This window comes from Theobroma cacao, chromosome 3, assembly GCF_000208745.1.
Source record: "Theobroma cacao cultivar B97-61/B2 chromosome 3, Criollo_cocoa_genome_V2, whole genome shotgun sequence".
NCBI classification, from domain to species: domain Eukaryota; kingdom Viridiplantae; phylum Streptophyta; class Magnoliopsida; order Malvales; family Malvaceae; genus Theobroma; species Theobroma cacao.
In genome coordinates, this window is record NC_030852.1 from 26,635,260 (window position 1) to 26,657,600 (window position 22,341).

The 22,341-nt window shown below is 36.0% G+C and overlaps 4 protein-coding genes across 7 annotated transcripts; 2 read left to right on the forward strand and 2 right to left on the reverse strand.

The window, feature by feature from the left end:
• On the forward strand, nucleotides 16-3,714 carry LOC18605212 (glycine--tRNA ligase, mitochondrial 1). Its single transcript, XM_007038098.2, has 9 exons — nucleotides 16-305; nucleotides 503-885; nucleotides 978-1,095; nucleotides 1,613-1,807; nucleotides 1,910-2,134; nucleotides 2,355-2,414; nucleotides 2,491-2,571; nucleotides 2,746-3,151; nucleotides 3,362-3,714. Exons 1-9 carry the CDS (start codon nucleotides 120-122, stop codon nucleotides 3,589-3,591), a joined length of 1,884 nt encoding a protein of 627 aa, XP_007038160.1. The 5' UTR covers nucleotides 16-119; the 3' UTR covers nucleotides 3,592-3,714.
• LOC18605213 (floricaula/leafy homolog) lies at nucleotides 3,869-6,603 on the reverse strand. Its single transcript, XM_007038099.2, has 3 exons — nucleotides 6,150-6,603; nucleotides 5,234-5,592; nucleotides 3,869-4,401 (listed from the first exon to the last, which is right to left on the reverse strand). Exons 1-3 carry the CDS (start codon nucleotides 6,601-6,603, stop codon nucleotides 4,039-4,041), a joined length of 1,176 nt encoding a protein of 391 aa, XP_007038161.1. The 3' UTR covers nucleotides 3,869-4,038.
• Nucleotides 10,445-14,368, forward strand: LOC18605214 (pentatricopeptide repeat-containing protein At5g50990). 3 transcript variants are annotated; one of them, XM_018118060.1, is made up of 4 exons: nucleotides 10,445-10,586; nucleotides 10,894-13,061; nucleotides 13,656-13,831; nucleotides 13,959-14,368. In XM_018118060.1, the coding sequence occupies exons 1-2, from the start codon at nucleotides 10,475-10,477 to the stop codon at nucleotides 12,408-12,410; spliced, it is 1,629 nt and encodes a 542-aa protein (XP_017973549.1). In that variant the 5' UTR covers nucleotides 10,445-10,474; the 3' UTR covers nucleotides 12,411-13,061; nucleotides 13,656-13,831; nucleotides 13,959-14,368. The 3 variants fall into 3 exon arrangements, with proteins under 3 accessions (XP_017973549.1, XP_017973548.1, XP_017973551.1); XM_018118059.1 differs by having other exon boundaries at nucleotides 13,656-14,368; XM_018118062.1 differs by having other exon boundaries at nucleotides 10,445-10,529; nucleotides 13,656-14,368.
• LOC18605215 (random slug protein 5) lies at nucleotides 14,490-17,575 on the reverse strand. Of its 2 annotated transcripts, XM_007038102.2 has the most exons (6): nucleotides 17,137-17,575; nucleotides 15,894-16,152; nucleotides 15,745-15,781; nucleotides 15,430-15,535; nucleotides 15,165-15,275; nucleotides 14,490-15,072 (listed from the first exon to the last, which is right to left on the reverse strand). In XM_007038102.2, exons 1-6 carry the CDS (start codon nucleotides 17,272-17,274, stop codon nucleotides 14,956-14,958), a joined length of 768 nt encoding a protein of 255 aa, XP_007038164.2. In that variant the 5' UTR covers nucleotides 17,275-17,575; the 3' UTR covers nucleotides 14,490-14,955. The 2 variants fall into 2 exon arrangements, with proteins under 2 accessions (XP_007038164.2, XP_007038166.2); XM_007038104.2 differs by lacking the exon at nucleotides 15,745-15,781 and having other exon boundaries at nucleotides 15,430-15,524.

Genomic DNA, 22,341 nt, shown 5'->3' on the forward strand with positions numbered 1-22,341 from the left:
AATATCGAAGAGAATATCCTAATCGTTAAACCACTGAAAGCAGGCTTCGGCGCTCAGAAATTGCCTTGCGAAATCACTCGCGGAGAAGCAAAAAGGCGAACACGGCCAAAACCAACGGCATGGCGAGTTACGGTGACAGTGACGTCGTTAACCGGGATGCTTTCCGTCAAGCCGTCGTTAACACCCTCGAACGCCGTCTCTTCTACGTTCCGTCGTTTAAGATATATGGTGGTGTTGCCGGGCTTTACGATTACGGGCCACCTGGCTGCGCCGTTAAGTCTAACGTCCTAGCATTCTGGCGTCAGGTTAGCCTTTTCATATCTCAACTTCCTACTGAAAATGTGAAGTCTTTAGCTGTTTGCTAAGAATTCGTTGCTGTTCACTACGTAGGGGATTTTTGAAATAAGATTCTTGGATTTGATCCTTGAACCTTAAACATCTTGGGGATAACAATCAATAAACCAAGTTTGCTAATTCTTTATTAGTTGAAATTTTATAACAGCATTTTGTGTTGGAAGAGAATATGTTGGAAGTGGACTGCCCATGTGTAACGCCAGAAATTGTGTTGAAAGCGTCGGGTCATGTGGATAAATTCACTGACCTTATGGTGAAAGATGAAAAAACGGGAACTTGTTTCCGCGCCGACCATTTGCTTAAGGATTTTTGCAAAGATCAGCTGGAGAAGGACATTAATGTGACAGCAGACAAGGCTGCCGAGTTGAAGCATGTTCTGGCTGTATTGGATGATCTTTCTGCTGAAGAATTAGGTGAAAAGATTAGGGAGTATGGGATTGTTGCTCCTGATACTAAGAACCCACTTTCTGATCCTTACCCTTTCAATCTCATGTTCCAAACATCAATTGGTCCGTCCGGGTTGAGCCCTGGGTAAGCTTGTGGGTTCTGTTTATTGCATACGCTTTTTTGGGATAGCTTCGTGTGTGTAATGAGCCTTGATTTTATTGATTTGAAACATGCAGGTTTATGCGCCCTGAGACGGCTCAAGGCATATTTGTCAACTTCAAGGATCTCTTTTACTATAATGGGAACAAGCTCCCTTTTGCTGCAGCGCAAATTGGTCAGGCGTTTAGAAATGAGGTATAAAACCTTCAATACGAGATACATATCTTTTATTTTTAGTGGAGACTTATTGTTGTAACTGTTATCTTTGATGAAGTTGATTTCACTCTGTCCTCTGCTTCTTCTCTGTTTCCAACGTCATTCCCGTAGTAGTAATTGACTAGGGAACAGTGGAAGGAGCTATTCTAGTTTGAGAATTCTGCACTACTGAGCCCAGCTCTACCCAGCCAAATCTTGTTGAAAATTTTTATGGGTTTCCCAACTCAGACATTCTCAAATCCGCTTCCATTTCCTTCTGATCACAGTGATGCTAGTTATTTGTTAAACGTTGACCTAAAGGCTTTCATGTGGTAGTAATAGTCGCTATGCTGGAATGGCAAACATTGGTGGTAAGAATAGAGGCTGTTGCAGTAGCAGTCTCTTAATTCATTCTTCACCAAACAGCACTATCCTTTTTCTTCTTTTTGTGAATATGAAGCTTATATCGCACTAAAAATGAGGAATTTAACTATTATCTGGAAAATTCAAACTACAGATATCTCCCCGCCAAGGTCTCCTAAGAGTTCGTGAATTTACACTAGCCGAGATTGAGCATTTTGTGGATTCTGACGACAAGTCACACCCCAAATTTTGTGAAGTTTCCAATTTGGAATTCTTAATGTTCCCAAGGGAAAAACAAGTGTCTGGACAACCCGCAAAACGATTACGCCTTGGTGAAGCAGTTTCAAAGGTTGGTTGGTTTATGTCCAATTTAATTTTAGCTTATACCTAGCATCTATCTCTCAAGCATGCTATTCATCATTGATTGTGTGACTATTTATTGTTTGCTCAGGGCATTGTCAACAATGAGACACTGGGCTATTTTATCGGAAGGGTGTATCTTTTCTTGACATGTCTGGGTATTGACAAAGATCGACTCCGTTTTAGGCAGCACCTGGCCAATGAGATGGCTCATTATGCAGCAGACTGTTGGGATGCTGAAATTGAATGCTCTTATGGCTGGATCGAGTGTGTTGGTATTGCAGATAGATCTGCATATGATTTGAGAGCTCACACGGTAAGTGAACAATAAAACTCAACCTGAATATCCGACTTCATAGGCGTTTGAAGCCATGGCACTTTCCTTAAATATTTTGAAATAGAGGAAAAGGAAAACAAGTAAAACAACACACCTGTCTATCTTCTTGTTTTCTTTTTTCAGCTAAGATATCAAGTAATTTATTGTCGGATACAAATTTATTGATGTAAACATGAATGTTTCTTCTACCCTTTAATAGGATAAGAGTGGTGTTGCCCTCGTGGCGCATGAAAAATTTTCAGAACCAAAGGAAGTGGAGGTAAGTCTCTTAAATTTATCAATTATGAATAGTCTTATAGTTGTTTAATGACTTTTTTGCCACTTTATGATTTCAGAAACTTGTTATTGCTCCAGTTAAAAAGGAGCTGGGCCTTACATTCAAGGGTGACCAGAGGATGGTTTGTGAAGCACTGGAGGTAAATAAATTAATTTGTGATGGGTGTGTGATGCACAAATTGGTGAAATAGAGAAAATAATGAGACGGCGGAAGGTTTAGGTGTGGCCTATTGTTAATATATCCAATCCCTTATCTTCGATATGAGGTTTTTTACAACAAACTCTAGTGAACTGTGCTGCATTTCCTCCTGCAGGTCATGAGTGAAAAAGAAGCTATGGAAATGAGAGCCAATTTGGAGTCCAAGGGGGAAGCGGAGTTCCATGTATGCACTCTTGCGAAAGATGTCACCATAAAGAAGAACATGGTGACAATCTCCAAGGAGAAAAAGAAGGAACATCAGAGGGTTTTCGTTCCGTCAGTGATTGAGCCATCTTTTGGTATTGGACGGATAATCTACTGTCTTTATGAGCATTCATTCTACACAAGGCCTAGCAAGACTGGTGATGAGCAGTTAAATGTTTTCCGCTTCCCTCCGCTCGTGGCACCGATCAAATGCACAGTGTTCCCACTAGTGCAAAATCAACAATATGAGGAAGTTGCTAAACACATTGCCCAAATATTAACTGCTGCTGGGATATCATATAAGATTGATATGACAGGTATGCACCCATGCAGGGAAATAATAAACTGCTTGTGGCTCTTGGTTTTATATAGTTACCACCGCTGCATTTAGCAGATTAGCGAATGCACTAAGTGTTGGGTTTGTGTAGAGATGTAAACTTGGCAACTGATACCAATAGCACTCATAAACCCTCAAGACTTTAGCCAGATGAATTTAGATTCACTTGTTTGTATCTTTCTGTCTTCAGGTACATCTATTGGGAAGAGATATGCTCGAACAGATGAACTTGGTGTACCATTTGCCATAACAGTGGATGCAACTTCCTCAGTGACAATCCGGGAGAGGGACAGCAAAGTTCAGATCCGAGTTAATGTGGAGGAGGTAGCAAGCGTAGTGAAAGAGGTGACTGAAGGCCACAGCACTTGGAATGATATGCTCTCAAAATACCATAATCCATCTGCGCTAGATGATGAATGATTTCAAGAGTACATTTTCTGCTATTTTGCATGTGAACTATATTCTTCAACCCCAATACATTTTGATTTTATAAGGTCGGGGAAAGCACACAAAGGAAAAGTTATCCTTTTGGATTTTTTTTTTTCAGTTTTTATCTTGTTAAATATGCATCATGCTACTATATATATTATATTGATATTGGCTATTATACACTCTGATTTGAGACAAAAGTAAATTATTTCTGGCCTAGTCCAGTTCAGAATAATGCACAATTATACAATCTGCTTAAGCTAAAATAAATACGTAACTACATTAATTGTCAACGATTGTGATTCAAAATGGACTTACCATACATACATAATATAACACAAGTAGATTTCTTCCTTACCTCATTAATCAAACTTGTGCCTAGTTCTATCTCTCTCACAATTATAAGCGAATTGCAGAACTGGTAGTGGAATCAAAGCTTTAGAAGGCCATATGATCAGGTCCGCCGGAAACGGAGCTAGAAGCGGCTGCATTGTTGCGTTCAGCGTGACAAAGCTGTCGGAGCTTGGTGGGAACATACCAAATAGCAAGACGGCGATGAGCATTGAAAATTGCATCAATGTCCCAACCCTGGCGCGCCGCTATGGCCACAAGAGGCTTGTAGCAGGCCTGTCTCCAAGCCCCAACATTCTCGCCTCTCTCCTTGAAAGCTCTCCTCAGCGCATTCGATGCCTCCTCGTCAAGGCAGTGCAGGGCATAGCAATGCACGTAGTGTCGCATCTTGGGTTTGTTAATGTAGCTTGCCCCAGCCTTCTTAGCATACCTGAAAACTTGATTGGTCACCTGTATAAAATTTTCAACCCCATTAAATTGGATGCTGCCCACATATAAAATGTGTCCAAAAATCTTTTTCTCCTTATGCTGAATAGGAGTAGAGTACAACCTTTTTACATGAGATTCAAATATAGAAAATCGTGAAGATTTGATTCTTTCTCTTTATTCCGTATATTTAAACGAAGAAACAAACATACGATTGTGTGAAAGACTAGTGCTAGTACAACAGCATATAATAGAATTTTGTTTAGACTTGAGAGTTTTTTTCTCGGGGCAGGAGAGGAAGAGGGAGCATATAGGCATGCTGTACAACCAAGACAAGCTAGGATCCAAAATGCAAAGGACTTGGTTCTGAAAACGTCGTTAAAATGGTGCAGCTGTCACATGGGGGGCATGCCACCTCAACCCATTCTGACAGGGAAAATATGGCTAAAAGACAGAAAATTATTGAAAGACAAAGTACCCTTTAGGGACCCTACCCTGCAAAAATTTCGACCCACATTTCCCAGACCCCACCCCTCCCGTACCTGACTTGTCACATTTTCTGTGGAACAGCTGGCTAGAACCCGTAGCTTTATTGGGAGGGTCCAATTCCAAGATTCTAACAAAGCCATGTTTTACAGCTAGTCACGAGCCAAGCCTCGTGCAGTATGCAGTGTGCAAAATGCACAATTGTGATCAATTTCCAAGTTTTCTTTCTTGTTCGGTTAAAAAAGCCTCAATGAATAACCACCTCTTAAAAGCGGTTAATTCTTCTCGTTTGATTGCATAAAAGAGAACAAAAATAGTATAAATCTGAACCGTCCAAATATTTTGATGATAAGGGTATTAATTTTGTTACCTTCGTGGGGCATTTTTCCCCACGCTCCTTGGCAATGTTTTGGACTTGAATCAAGAACTCCCGGCATTGCTCGTAGAGATGGAAGAGGTAATCGAGACCGTTCTTTTTGCCTCGTGCTACCTCACCAGGCTCTGTGACAATGAACGGGTGCTCTCGCTGTCTCTCGTAGCCTCCAATATCACCATTTTCATCATCTTCAGCACCTTCTAATTCATCTTCATTATCAACTTCTACCACTTTCTTCGGCCCCTTCCTGCGCCGCTGTTTCTTCCTTCCCCCAGCTACTACCACCTCCCACGTGCCCCCTCCACCGCTCCCTGCCGCCTCTTTCTCTTGCTGCACTGGCTCCTCTGATAAACCTGTCCATCACACTCTTTTCAACACCCCCAACAAGAAAGAAGAAAGAAACAAAAAGAAATATTACTTCCATACACTTTACTACATCAAAATATTGCTTCCTCTCTCAGGATAAGATTTGAAGTTAAGATATTATTTTTTTTTTCTTTGGTCGAGAAGTTAAGATAATGTTGCACCAGCCAAGATAAAATAAAGAGCTACACGTTAATTTTTAAAATCTAAAGTCAAAACCATCCAGCAAAGTTATGTAGCTTGCTTCGCAACAATTTTCCCATTCAGATCAAGCCAACTTTATAGAACTATCACGATCAGGTTTTTGTACAGAAAATGAGCTCAGCCCTCAAAAGCAGCTGCTCAACATTTACGTGTTATAGTATCTGTCCTAAAATGAACATCATATATGTATATTACCAAAGAAAGAAAAAGAACAAAAAACTGTCACTGGATATGATACTCCTTTTACAAGTCATTTCTAGAGTCTATTACGTCAGGCGAGAGCAATCACAATAGTAATAGGAAGTAAATTAATTAGTATAACTCTATAAACTTATAAACAAACCTTCCTGGGAGAGGGCATCAAGAGCGTTGGTGGTGTCACCTGAAACCAGGTGTCGCCGCCTAGAATCCTCTTCTTCAAGCCTTCTCCTTTCAGCTCTAACAGCCGCCTTAATACCATACCTCTCACCCACTAGCAGCTCCCACCTGAATATCTGCGACACGCTATTCATCATCTCATCTAACTCCTCCTCCTTCATGCCTAAAAGGGTGCTCACAGTGAACCCTAACTCGGCTATCTTCGCAGCAGTGTAGTATCTGATCCCATAAGCTTGAAACAACTCCTCTATCCCTCCGAGCTCCCTAGGCGCCCTCCCCATGTAAGCAGCCGCAACCGCAGCAGCCGTCTGCGGCTGAGGAGGCGCCACAGCCTCCATCAAGCGCGCCGGCGTTGGCGCCACTACTCCTCTTGGGTCCCACTTGAAGAAGCCCCCAGTAGTGAAAGCCTCAGGGTCCATTCTCTCTCTCTCTCTCTCAAGAAAAATGGAGTGAACAAAAACAACAAAAAAAAAACACTTTCTTTCCTCTTTATGTTTTGTAGGGTTAGTTGGCGAGGGAAGCTGTCGGTTGCTATAAAGACAGGAATTTCGGAATCCCCAAACTACCCTCGCATGACTGGTTTTTTTGCGTTGTTAGGGGGCAACCAAACTTTTGGAACCCAACCAGTAACCAGCGAGGGACAGTCATTCGGCTTACCCTTCCCTTGCAGTTAATGTTGCATTTCCGTCGGTTTGTAGTGTGACCAATAGGAACTCGACACGTCGTGGAAGCGAAAATGATTAGACCTTTCACGTACCTGATCCCACGAAGGGGTACGGCGGATTTCGGTGATTTAGATGAGGTTTAGGACTTTAATGTGGAATGTTTTGAGCCATCTGATTGGTGATTAGAGAGATCCGTAGGGTAATATTGATGCATCTGAGGAGTGCCAGATACTGTTTCCTTGACTTTTCTTGTTGAGCATGGGTTTTCGTTTTAAAACTTCGTTGGACTTGCCTGGTCTGATTTCGTTAAGCAAAACGATCAACATTCCATTGCTTTCAATGTACCAAAATGCCCCCTATTTTTGCCGAAAATACTGTTCCCCTCTCCTTTTCTATCAATAATATTTTTCTTTTTTTCTTGCATGGCTCCAATTTTTTTTATGTATGTAAGTTTTTTTTCCTTATTTAGAAAATAAAATCTTTTGATTAAAGGATTCCAATCTAAGTCTTTGAAAATATGGTATATATTTTTTTTATTTGATCAAAATACTTAACTGTATAATGTTAAAAAAAATAACCAATGGATAATTGGCTTAATAATTAGTAAATTATTTGTCCTATTAATCCTAAATTTTACTTTTATTAATAACCTTTCACTGCTATATTGAAATGTACAACACAAACAACTTATTTTTGCCATTTAATTTATTGGGTAAAATACTCCAAACTTACTAAATTTTAATCATAATTACACAAAAATTTAATAGTTTTCAAAATAAACATTCTATCTCAAACATTTTAAACAATATTAATGTTAAATATAAAATATTTAAAATACCTCTTTTTTTTCATTATTTTTTTATCTCAGGTTGATTGGCAACATCCCTTGCACTAGTTGACCACCCAACACTCCCCAGGGAGGGGAGCTCCGGTCGAGCTCCCCAAGTGGAGCATCGGTGCTCCCTGAGGAGCTAGATCAAGACAATTTTTTTAAATTAATAAAAATTTGATAAATTTATATAATAATAATTTTTAAAATTAATAAATAATAAAATTATTTTTTTAATATTATTATGTCATCAAACTAACGAAAACACTAACAATTGATTAACAGTTGAACCTGTGTAACTAGTGGAAGATATTTTTTTGAGACAAAGTATCCATTTCGAAAATTAATGAACCTGTTTAAAACTTTAATTAAAATTTAGGAGATACAAGTATTTTACCCTAATTTATTTGATACTTGTATAATGTCTTTTGTTTACATCACATAGTCATTGTACTTATTCTTATTGAGTTTGAATTTTCAAATTTAAATTATTTAATAATTACATAAATTAAAATTTAATTGAGTGATTTATTTATTTACACACTTTACACTATTGAATATGGCTGACTAGATGCAATCTTACTTCTCCCAAAACATAAAAAAGGAATAGATGTGAACATAGATTGAATCCACATATATTTATATAACTTTTATCTGTCCTTTACTGCAAAAGGCCATAGATGCAAGCACACTCAATGAAATATATGCAATATAGGATAATGTAAATATTATTAATATAACTAATATTATTAATTTGTACCTAGTGCCACCTATTGGATGCATGTAAAAATAGTCAACTTTAATTGAGTGAATATTTGGGATAAGATCTAAATTTATCATTTGAGGGTGATAAATCAAATTTATCATTAATTTTTGAATGAGTGTGATTTTACTATTGTATTTTATAATTTATCATTAATTTTTGTACAATATTTCTTTTTTTTTGGACTTGATGGAAAAAGGATTTAAATCATATTTTTTAAATAAGTAAATCATACATCAATTACTAAACCAAATGTTTGAGTGTTTGTAAAATACTTTATTTTCTTATAAAACATTCCTTTATTTTCTTATAAAATACTTTTTTATCGTTAAATTTTAGCTAATTTTGAATTAAATAAAAAAATATAAAAACAAAATTATGTCCATTAAAATATGAGTGATAAATTTGATTTACATGGAGTTTAGAATTTGAACCTTATGAGTGAATATTTCAAACACTTGAAGCTTCTCCTCACAAGCTTGATTGAATTCAAAGTAAAAAATTACAAAAGAAAAAAATAATTGAGTTTGATTGAATGAATTCATTGTGTTTGAAAAGTTAATTACTTATTTTTGTTATAACCAGAGAGCAAAAATATATTGTGAATAGGCAAGTACATTATCTACGTTGGCCTGGAAGGAAAAAGATGAAAAAAGAAGGACACTTGTGCATTAACTAAATGCAGGGGCAGGAATTTAAAGAGAGGGCAGATAGGGTTTCGCTCCCCGAATGCCACCCAAGGCAAGGAAAAGTTGTCGTTGTAGGGGAACAATGGAGCCCTCTGAAAAGGCTTTTCTGCGACTGCCAATCTGAGCCTGAAGCCTTTCAATTAAGACAAGTTCTGGAAAGGCTAGCATCGTAATTTCAAAGAAAATAGCTAAATTAACTTTCTAGTTAAATTTTTTTTTTTTAAAAAAAGACCATTATTTTATTAATTAATACACTATTCATTGGCAATGCAAAACTTCAGAGAAGTACAGAAATGGTCAGGTGTTTCAGCTGAACCCGGTTGCCGAAGCTCTCTGATAAAGACTGTTTTCATTTGTACTTTCGAAGACAACATCACTTCTCAAAGCCATGATCTAATGCTCTTCTTCCTGTCTGCTCCCACCATCAAGACCAACATGATTGGTCCATGACACGAAACACTGAACACATGTGCAGATGTCATTGGTGGTATGTATTTCTAGGTTCAAAAGTCTACTGTTTGGGGATTAAGGAAAAAACATGGGAAGAAAGTGAAGAAACCTCCTACACCTATGAGAGATCTTTATCTTCTTTTCAGAATTATTAAAGATTAAAGGACAAAAACTTTGGTCAACCGGATGGTCACTTTCAGTTTGACCAATGGAAAGACGACACGTCATGCCTCTGCTGGATGCTAACAATTCGCCTCATGACTGAGTCAGTGGCGTTTGCTTCATCAGAGAAGGCTGATGGGCTTACACCCAGCAACAGTACTCTTCCTTTTACAACTTTCTTTGTCTTTTCTTTCTTTCTTTCTTCCTTCCCCCCCCCCCTTCCTCTCTCTCTCTCCTCAATACCAACATCTTGTTGTTTTGTTTTTTTTCTGTTATGCCCTTGATTCAGTTTTGGGTCCTCTTCCTACCCTGCTGTGCTGGCTACAACCTGAAACTGTGCTACTGTTTTGGAACAGATCCTCCATATAATACATTTAATTTTTTAATTTTTTATGTTCATTTCATATTATAAATTCAAATTTCTTATAATATTGATATACAATGTTTTTTATATATAAAAAAAATAAGAGGGCAGTTACCATATATCACAAGTATTAAAGTCAAGCTTAGAAAGCGAGTTTGGACTTTTGGGTCTTGAAAATAGAAATCCTAGGAAACCAGAACGAGCCCATGGGTATGGGTTCATTCAACCTTACTGGAAAAGAAGGCCAGCCCAGTCCCACTTACGTGTTGGCAACACCCCATTTCAATTGGCAATGTTGTTTTCCCTCAAAGGCTGGCTCAGTCCAACGGAAGGGAAAAGAGGCAGAAACAGAAAGGTAGAATAAAGATATGCAGAGAAATGGAGTGAAGAAGCTGATTCAACAGACCTCCGCGGCAATCAGATGTACCCATTCTCACACTTCACTCTCTTTCTCTCCTGATTTCCTCCACCATTCTAGAGGTGCCTGTTTTCCGTTTATTCTTATTTCTTTCAATTCATATCTTTCTTTTTACTAGTAGTAGCAGTTAGAGGAATCCAACAAGTTAAAATACATAAAATGGTAATTGAAGCAATAAAATATGTTCATTAATTGAACTCAATTCTATGATGCCGTGTACGCTTTACCAATTGTTATGGTTTTGTATCTGAAATCATTGGAGAATTTCGGGGGTGGTTTGGTTTAATGTCTTAACGTTTAAAATACCATCTTCTATGAACCCGTCTTAGCCTCAACTTGATTAGTGCGGCACTTTTTATATTTTTATAGATCATCGTACAGTATGTGAGATTCTTGAAGCCTGCAAGCTCTCCTCAGATTATAAGACTGCAAGTGCAATCCACGCAATAATCTTTAAACTCGGGTATGGAACTTATCCATCTCTTGTAACTACTTTGATATCGACTTACTTGCAATGTGGTTGGCTCGTTCTAGCTCATCAACTTATTGATCAAGTTTTTCGATCGGATTGTAATTTGGTCATTCTGAACTTAGTTATTGAACATCTAATGAAACTTGGAGAATATGGTTCTGCAAAGAAGGTGTTTCATAAAATGCCCGTTCGAGATTTGGTGACATGGAACATAATGATTGGAGGATATGTTAGAAATGCACGCTTTGAGGAGGCTTTGACCTTCTTTCGTGAGATGCTTGGCTCAAATGTAAAACCAGATAAGTTTACATTTGCATCAGTTATCACAGGGTGTGCACGACTTGGAGCTCTTAATCATGCCTTATGGGTGCATAGTTTGATAACTGAGAAAGAAATTGAACTAAATGCCATACTGAATGCAGCTCTAATAGACATGTACTCAAAGTGTGGTAGAATTCACACTGCAAAGGAAGTTTTTAATAGCGCAGAGCACAATGATGTGTCTATCTGGAATGCAATGATTAATGGGTTAGCAATTCATGGGCTTGCTTTTGAGGCAATTGCTGTTTTCTCAAAGATGAGGGTGGAAAATATTTTACCTGATTCAATAACTTTTATTGTACTCTTAACTGCGTGCAGCCACTCTGGTTTGGTTGAAGAGGGTCAGAAATACTTTGATTTAATGAGTGGCCATTATTCAATTCAGCCACAAATTGAGCATTATGGGGCAATGGTTGACCTCTATGGTCGAGCTGGCCAGCTAGAAGAGGCTTATGCCATTATTAAAGCAATGCCTATGGAGCCAGATATTGTTATTTGGAGGGCACTTTTAAGTGCTTGTCGAACTTATAGAAAGCCAGAACTGGGTGAAGTTGCCATTGCTAATATATCACGTCTTGAGAGTGGTGATTATGTCTTGCTGTCAAATATCTACTGCTCTGTGAAGAAATGGGAGAGTGCTGAAGGACTCAGAGAAATGATGAAAAAAAAAGGAATTCGTAAAATTAGGGGTAGGAGTTGGATTGAGTTGGGAGGAATCATTCACCGTTTTAAGGCAGGTGATAGATCTCACCCTGAAACAGAGGGATTATACAAAGTGTTGGAAGGGCTGATACAACGGACAAAGTTGAAAGGGTTTCTTCCTGAAACGGAGTTGGTTTTAATGGATATCTCTGAAGAGGAAAAGGAAGGAAATTTGAATCATCACAGTGAGAAGTTGGCACTGGCGTATGGAATCCTAAAAACTAGTCCTGGAACAGAAATTATGATCTCAAAAAACCTCCGGATCTGTCATGATTGCCACAATTGGATAAAAATGGTTTCAAAACTATTAATCAGGGTGATTATTGTTAGGGATCGAATTCGTTTTCATCGGTTTGAAGGTGGTTTATGTTCTTGTGCAGACTATTGGTAGCTTGTCTTTTTGCTCTTTCAAGTTTTATTTTTATTGTTTAAGGCATTTCATAAACCAAGGTAGCATTATTAGTATATCCCCTGGTGCCCATAAACACTGGGGAGCTGGTTGGCCAGGATTGAGGGTTCTTCTGGGAAGAATAGTTATTCTTACATTTTTGGTAGGTGTATCTCAAAGTATTGGTGGTAATTATTTGTACTTAATGCGGCATTCTTCATTTGTTACTGTTCAAGCAGTATCCTATCATTTGCCTTCCTCCATTGCCTAAAGAAAATGGGGAAAAAAACAAGTATCCTTATGAAGCCAATCTTTTGTAACGCATGAATTAGTATTGTCGTATTGCTTGGAAGAGGATCCAACTTAATTGATATCTGGTACCATGCTTGTCAGCTTATACTTAAGCAATTTGGACCCTTTATGGAATCAGCTGAAATTTTTGGAAGGTTTTTGTGTTTCTATCATTGCTATATATCATTGATGGCTGATAAGATATTCTTGGCTATAGGATGACATTTGTTTAACTTCAGTACAGCAATTATTTGATTAACTGTGCAGTAAAATTTGTTTAGTTAGATACTTCAGCGCTCTTGAGGGATGATCTCTACTGCTAAACTGATTTGTTGGAGCAGATGGAAATGCTGTTAGACTCAGGTGAATTCCACATCATTTTACTTGGAAATAAATAACCCTCAATACAATCTTTTTTCAGTAGCATTACGGTTCTTGGTTTTTCTTTGGTGCCATTGTACCTTATTAACTAACTCATTAAAGTTTAATATTCATAGTTTGTCATGGACAATATTTAGAAACTTGTATAATGATAGGTGATTAATTTCTGTTTAATGAAAGCTTGCCATTGTCATTGTTCTACTATTAACTATGTGCTAATTTCTGACTAAATCATTAACAATGAGACAAACAGCGCTCACTTCACTCCCTTTCATGTCTTAATAAAATGTGAAATTGAAAATTGAGTCTTTTATAATCTCAATGTCAGTACCTATCGTCCTTTACTGTTTTGATGGAAGATAATTTGGTGTCTTGGCTTCAGTTTAGTTATAGCTATATTGGTGTATCTAACATCTGCACAATCTTTTATGTAGCTGTCCATGTTACATTTTTTATAACTGCCATACATCTCAGTCTCTTGTGTTTGTCTGACTTGTCATTATTGGTTAGTTTATTTGGTTTGGTGTATAAATAATTGTAGATTAAATGTCTTTAAGATTTTGTGTTTCAATACAGATCTCCAAGCCATATCTGGGTGTGATTTTGGGGTCACACAGCAACTGTGTTGAATGTGAATCATCCTACTTCAAGGATGGACATCATGCTTGTGGTCCCAATGCCTGTGAATAGTTTCCTTTGGTGCCTGTGGCAACCAGGCATGTCTTCACCTTATCTCAAAATGTTGGTATGAGGTCAGTTTGTTGCTCATAAGCTGCCCTAATCCTTATGATCATGCTGAGCATGTTTCTCTTCAAGGATTTTCTCTCTCTTCCTTGAGGTTCAGCATGCTGCATTTGGCTCCCGTTTGTGACCTTGCAGATAACCTGCAGTCAGGAACTTGAAAAGGATTGCCCAAATGCTTGAATTACATTTCTAAACCAAGTGCTCCTTTGGCTGCTGATTTGCGTGGCAATAATGAAAATGCTTTGACAATATTTGCTGGGCAGCATCCTCAAAGTCAGAGTTCTGCATTTGCACCCTGCGAATTCCTTTTCTAAACTTATAAAGAGTTTTGTTCATCACTTGGCTTCTGGTTCTGGGTCATTTTTGGACATTAGGCATATACCTGAACTATAAACTTGTTGATTGAGCTGCCATCACCTGAACCTGGTGCCTCGTTTTTCTTTAACTTACTTTTGAGTATGCTTTTTTTTAGCAGTCATGGACTAATCCACCTTAGCTTACTATCATGTTAAATTCAATTACCTTTAGACTAAATATTTTGATCATATTGGATTCATTTCTTTTTCCTGTTGTTGGATGATTGAAATTTTGATTCATCCAAAGTAGGAAGAAGAATACCTGCTAGAAGCCTAGAACAGGTTAAATTCTGCAGAAGGTAGCAAAGAATGAATGGAAATTATAAGGTTCATATCCAACCGATTATAGACAACAAGAATGAGATAGAATCACAAAACAATAATTTGCATATATTCACTCTTGCACGCTGGTGAGAGAACTGGAAGCCTCAGTTATGTTTCACCACAATAGTGGGTTTCCACTAAACTATTTTTTGCTGCCAATATTTCTCTTTATAAGTTTTGCAGATCTTGTTGGGATTTACTGTCTTATTGAAAACCAACTTATCCTACTGCCCGTTGATAATGGCTAAACCTTTCCTGCATACGTACTCTCTGCGTCTCTCCAGTTGCTTATTGAGCTTCCAAACACTGCTCTCAATCCCAAGTTACTCTTTTAATGGACGTCATGAAATAAATGAAGATATATAATTTCAGTGAACAGATGGATGCATCCCATTAAAGTCTTTTAGCAGACTCTTTTAGTCTAAAGAGTGAACTAAGTTCATATATAGTATTTAGCAGTCATGAATTGGAACCAATGGCAGTTTGCCACCATATGTTTCTGGGAGCTGGCTCTCGTCTATCTCTTCAAGCAGAGTTGATTTGAGTGTCTTGTTCCCAACGAATACGATCTGTGAAGATGCACACAAACTTTTTATGTCAGTCTACGGTAATGTGATAGCTAATTTAGCTTCAATTTGTTGTCAAGAATTCAGAACTTTACCTTCTTCCGGGTTTTGTTGTCGATAAAAGGGTAAACAATCTTCCAAGCTGTCATGAATATGTACGGTGCATGAACTATGAAGAGCTTTTCTAGTCTTTCAGGGTAGTACTCCTGCCAGTTTCAGGGAAGAAATTATGTTACGTATAATCTTACGGCTAATGACATATCTTTTTCCCCTGATCATTTGAGCAGGGAAGAAGATAAAAATGGAAAACGATGTATTGGTACTGGGCAGTTTCTTATATATTTAATTAAAGTGCTGAACCTGCACGAGAGATAGAGCTGCAAGGTATGCACGGATGTCGCTGTTTGCATATCCCCAACCTTCAAGATCTCCAATAACAACGAATTTCTCTTGTCCTGGAGGCATCCTGGCACAGCAAGATTGCATCAGATATTCAAATACAGCCTATAGATAGGTGCCATAATCCCAAAATTCTATGCTGCTTCAGTCTGATTACTGATCATGAGCACGTGATTCTATATTGTGCTAGGCACCTCTGCCTGTGCGTACGAGTGATACAAATGTATCCTCAAGAACAATTGATGGGCTGATCAATAAACATGGATAAGAGATTACCTAGCAAATATTTTGTCAAAAGCGTAGACTATAAAACCTGTATATTGAAGTAGCAGATTAAAATAAATAAACATGTCGGGGCAAAATCAGATCAAAATTATTAGCAGCCAGACTTTGATAAATGTTTTGGAGTTGGAAAAGTGACGTACGCTTGAATTCTTCCACACCCCCTTTATGTTGAAAATGTCTTGCAGCAAGAACAACTGCTATGAGTCGTCCTTTCTTGTCTGATCCTTGCAGAAACATCTTGTTCTGTTCAATTTCTTGTGCAACTTCTGATGGAGATATGGAACCGTTCGGAACAAAGCTCCGTCTCCACTTCAGGTACTTAAGGAACATGGCAGATGCTTTCTCTACATCTAAATCACGAGCTCGCAGAAATCTTCTGAATGTCAAATCATCTACTTCCTGCAAATTGAAATTCAGCGCCATCTTCTCAAACCATCAGCAGTCCAGTGGCAATGAAATAGAACACAAGCAAAAGCTCGGTGACTTCAGGCAAAGGACTTGATAGACTATACATTTTTCCATGTTGGTTATTTTAGTACTTCTGAGTGTTCGTACGTCGTGGATTTCCACTTTCTGCTCAACTTTGTAACAATTGATAAAGTTAAGCAATAATTTTGATGCTAGAAGAAGATATTAAAGGCAACACGTATTGTCAAGGAATTGTACAGAATTTCTTGCCCATGTATTGTAAGAGAAGGGTAGGTTGAGATTCACATGTACAAGAAATGAAGGGCAGGCAGGCACCTCCTGACCCCAGGCTTAGGATCTGAGGTATGTTGCTGGTAATGATTATCCATTTCATCCTTTTACATGGAAAACACTACATGAATACTTCAATTACATGATAAAATGAAAATCCAGATAAATGAAAAACTTAATGAAGTTATCCGGAGACACCTAGATTTGGTGGTAAAGGACTGATCAGGAGATTCTTGACGTCTTTTAACTGGCATGTTTATGGAGAATGGAGAGTTGTTGATGGTGAAATCTAGGCTGTGGCGTAAGAGTTTCCTTCTTGTTATCCGGAAACATGAAGGAAGAAATTAATATATCTTAGAGAAAAGTTTCCTCCATTGGTTAATTAAGGCTTTAACTTCATTCCGGGTTAGAACATGGCAAACAAACGTGAAGACATCATGATTTTGTAGACTGTATACGAAGGAAACTTTGTCTCTTTACCAGGTACCATGTGTTTCATTATCTCTTTTAGAATCTTACAACGAAGGAAAATCGCCAAAACTAAAAAAGAGAGAGAAAGAAACAAGAATGACTAACAATCAAAAAAGGAGCAAACCCTCTGTTCTGCAGATGGATAGGATAGCTGCAAGAAATACAACAAAACAGAAGGGAAAAGAAAGCCAGAAATTAGAGAAGCAAGCAAACCTTGGAAGAGGGATCTTGTGTTTCGACCAAAGTTCTCATAAGACTTATTTTGGTCTTCTCTATCCCATTGCTTTTAAAGCTCTCTTCTTCTGTTTCCGTGGAGCAGTCCATGCTATCAGAACTCATCATCATCATCATGATTCTCGGTTCCCTTCCTCAGTGTATGTATATAAACCATGCGGGAGGAGGCTATACTTTTCCACCCAAAGATTAATCTTTTCAGAACAGAATCTAGTCCTTATCGGTCACGTCTCTAACATTAAAAGCAAAATTCAAAGCTAAAGCTGTTGCCGTTGAATTCAGTTCGCCGCTTAGACAGTCCGGGAAGTTGAACTACACATTGAAAGCGTCGTTGTTAGGTAGCTTGGCCAGACAACGGTGAATCCTAGACCTCATTGAAGACTTTGAGTTTTTTTTTTCGTTTATCAATTTTTTATTTACTCGCATAACTTAATATATTAATATATATAATTTTATGAACTATTAATATTTTAACAAAATCAGCCTTTAGATTTAATAATTTATTCGTGCTCGTCATGGATTAAGGTAAAGTTTTAAATTAATCCAATATTTTTATTATATCAATGGACAAAAATTATTAAATTATCATTAATAATATTAAGAGATTGAAATTCATATTTATTAAAGATTATCTTCACTTGATAACTGTTAGTCTTCTTAATTGTTTTTATTAATTTTTATCAATGATTTTTTAAAATAGATAAAATTTAATATGTAACATTTTAATAAATTAAATCTTAAAATAAAAAAATTTAACAAAGTTATATGGAAACCTTCTTTTTATTATCTTATATTTACAGTTTTCTATCACGGTTAACGAAAGATTTTAAACTCAACATAATTTAATACTATATAAAAATGGCTTCATTCCACAGATATTTCTCTGCACCGTACTTGACCAGTTGGGTCTGTCAGAAATGGTTAAAGACTTCATAGTTGCTTTCATTTGTCGCCGGCATAAATGGTTTGGTTACTTACAAACTTTTCTTTGCCGATTGTCAGCCATTTTGACCATACCCTTACCCGCCTCTCCACTCTCCGCACAACATGGAATTGTATAAGCCTATTATCCAGCTCATCTGAATAGAAATTTAATTAGTTATAACATGCCATTCACGCTTGCTTGGGAAGCAGGGACTGACGGAGTAAGGGTTCCAGCCAGGATCACGTCCAGGTCAAATCCATCCTAATATGAATAGGATCGCGTTGCTCATGCATCGAGATCCTGGTCAACTACAACGAACCCCAGATCTTGGCCATGAAAAACGCAGCACATTTGTAACCTACCATGGATGATGCAGCCTCAGCCGCTGACTTGGGTACCAAGGAAAGCGAAGGGATTATATATGTTTGATAACAATGAATCTCTAACATCAATTAAATAATGTTAGCTAACAAGAGAATTCAGTTCCCAAATTCTGGTAAACTAATTAGCTGATTCCATATACTTAATTAGGATATGTATGTAGTCATGAGCTTTTCATGTGTCATCTACTTAACATTTTCCCAACTAGTCACATCTAAGTTAACCAGGAAAATTAGTTCAAAGGGAAGTAAAATAACAAATTAAAGCACTAACCAGTATAGTTTCTTTCCACAGTTTAATCGTACAGCTTCGGTTGTTCATCATATTAATTACTCATTCATAAATTTTTTTTTTTTGTGATTGTAATTATCGCTGTGATAATTGAATCACATGTTGGGTAGGTGTAGGTCATTTTCTGTATTCAATGCAACATGCATAACTTTTTTGTACTATCGACTTCTCAGTACATTAGTAATTACTGTCTTTGTTTTGGGAATTTTTCTTTTGGATTGAATACTGTCTTATTCTGGTGGAGATAAATTCAAGTTAACTAGGAATTATATGCTCATAGTTTAGAAAATTAGTGGTAATTAAAAAGTTAAGTATTTGGTAGAGCGAGAAATGCACATAAATACTAATAAATTCTTCAACCATTTCAATTGTATATTCAATAAATTAAGATGTGGCATACAACTTAAACTTATGGTACACTGTATATATGAAAATATTAAGATATTTTTTAAATTCATATCTTGGATTTGAAGTCCAGAGTTAGAAACCACCATTAGCATGCACTTGTACAAGTTTTAAGAGAAGTTAGATAATCTCAATAATTAAATGTTCTCAAACCAAATATTAGAACTAAATGGAAAAAAATAAGAACATAATACTTAAAAAAGTATTGAATTATTCAGAAATATTTAAATAAATTTTTATTTTTTTATTATGTTCAATCAAATTTTTATTTTTTTTATTTTGAGTTTAATAAATTTTTATAATTAATAATTGACTAATTATACGTAATTAAAATATCATTTATTATTATATGTCATGTGACGTTAGACATACTGACATGTTACAATTGATGATGACGTGGTATGCTATCATATGATATATTTCACTCTTCACGTCAGTATTCAATCAACGTTATGTAAATATAAAATAACAAATCACAATTTAACTAATGATAATTAATCAATTATTAGTTATAAGTGTTTATTTGATCTAACAGAAAAATATATGTTATTGATTAATCATAATAAAAAAAATAAAAAATTTTATTTAAAATTTTAAAAATAATTTAAGAAATTTTGTAACATTATGTCAAAAACGAATTAAAATGAGTTAGTTGAATCTAATGAAATAGGAAAACTATCTCTCATTGTAAAATCTATTTAGCATTTAATAGTCGCACTTTACAGGTAGCACAATTCAGTCTTTATAAGGACCGAAATTACTGGCTACTGATGAATTACTTGCCGTTTAGGTATCAATCCTTTTCTCTAATTAATGCAACATACATGTATACGTTTTCTACTTAAATATCATTCCATTATATTAAGTAACCATTACATTTTCTGAATTTTCTTTTAATCGATTAATTATCCACTTGCAACATACATAATCTGATTGAATAAAGTGGGGGGCAGCTTGTATCCGTCATACATGTAATAATGTCCCATCAAATTCGAACTCAAAACTCCCAAATGATCCAATTAATTAGAGCCAAATTGAGTAGGAAATAATGAAAGAGTCATGTTTTGGGACTTGAGTTAACAACTCAATCTCGACAAGGGGCCTGAAAAGTACAAAAAAGGAATGGGCCTATCGTGAGGGATAAATAAAGTTCAGGGCCCTTAGGGGCTTGGCCCTATGAATTACAACAATGAATTTGGTACGCATGAAAAATTAGCGAAATAAAAATAAAATTGACGTATTTAAATATTTAATTTATTATTTAGTACATAATTTTTTTATTTAAAAAATAAGATTTAAATTCTCTGTCAATAAATACATACAAAGGGCTATGAGTTCCAAGGAGCAAACATAAGACAAAGCAGGCTGACCCTCTTTGCTTACTGCCCACAAACAATTATAGAAACACTCTTCTTCAGCTGCAATTTTTGTATCATTCATAACCCTCTTTGCTTACCGCGCAACTGATCTGGTCAGGGCAGGCTGTAGGCTAAGGCAAGCTAAGCCCTTGCTTTAGGCCCAATTTTTAATAGGCCTCATTTTTTTTTTTTTAAATGCTATATCTTTATACCTTGAGCAAGTCAATGTACAAAAGAGCAGGTGATGAGGTGAACAAAAACCATCACTGCATAATGGGCACTTACCGTCTCAGTCTCTTGACGTCTTATAATTTTATAATAATAAAATTAATTTATATTAAAAAAATATAAAAATTAAAATAATTAATAAAATATTTAATTATCATCTCATATTTAATAAATATTTATTTTTTCTTATTTTTCATATTTTTTAATTTTTAACTATTTAAGTTATTTTTTATTAAAAATATATAAAAATTAAATAATTAATAAAATAATATATTCTTTCAATTCTTTAATTATGTACTTAATAAATTTAAATTTTTATCACTTTTTAATTTTCACAATGATATTAATTATCAATTATTTCTCTTATTCTAAATTAATTAATAATAATACGTATTTAATGCTCTCTAATGATTTCAATAAAAAAAACCTTAGTTTCTTAATATAAACAAAAATTAATTAAATATTTAATTTTAGACTCTTGAAGTTATTGAGCGGCTCCTGGATCTAGTCACTCCCCAACCATTCAACAATAATCAACGGAAGGAGCTCGCTAGATGGATGACGAAGTCTGAGAGAAATGCCCCCTACTCTAAGCACGAATTGGCGAGTATGTTGAAACACATATTCCCAGTGGGTGATGTGCTACATCAGTGGCCCTTGGTTGTTTTTGCAATATCAGCATCAAAGTTACAGACCATTTTCTTGAATTATTTCCACAATCCAGGCAATCTCTAGACTACATTTAACCTTAACTCCCGCTACCCATACAAGTTTTGTTATTCACGAGATTGTCAGGATTGGGTGCATCATAGGTTAAATGTTAGGTGTTGAGGAATTGCCATGCATGCTTGAGAGATTAGAAGCTTTCAAGTTCTGACAAAAACAAGACAAGTGGTGGTGCATGACGGCCTTCACTCATTCATTATAAGTCTTTGCAATTTTAAAAGCAAGTCCTTGGCTCTTGTTTCTGTCAGGTTGCTAGCCATGCATAAGAATCCAATACATTTACTAAATACCATTTGAATTTCTCATACTCAACTCTTTAGACTTGATTTAATTCTTACTTAAAATACTTATTTTTTACTTTTAAAAGCAAAAAAAAATGTTTTGGATACATAATAAATAATAGCACCATTGTATTTTTAAATGATTTAAACATAACTGAAGAGTAATTAATGTGATATTAAATTATTAACATAAAATATAACAAATTCTACAAAATTTTTATTTTATTTTTTAAAGTCCCAACTCATGATCATGACAAAAACAAACTTTTCAAACCGCAAACCTAAATTAAAACCAGCCACAAATTCAAATCAAATGCGACCTATTGACCCATTTATATAAAAATAAAAGTAAATTAAAATATGTAAAAAAAAAGAGCCTAAAATAGTTACTTGTACTTGATCTCCAGTATGGTTAATTCTTGAGCTGTAGAATCTAGCTGGAGTCATTAATACCTTGTAAATACTTTTATTTGGTTTTTTTTTTTGTTTTTGCTAAGAACATAAACTTAACTGGCATAGCATAAATAAATCACCTTTAATGCTAAACTTTAACCCTTCAATTCCTTCTTACTATAAACAAAGTAATCAT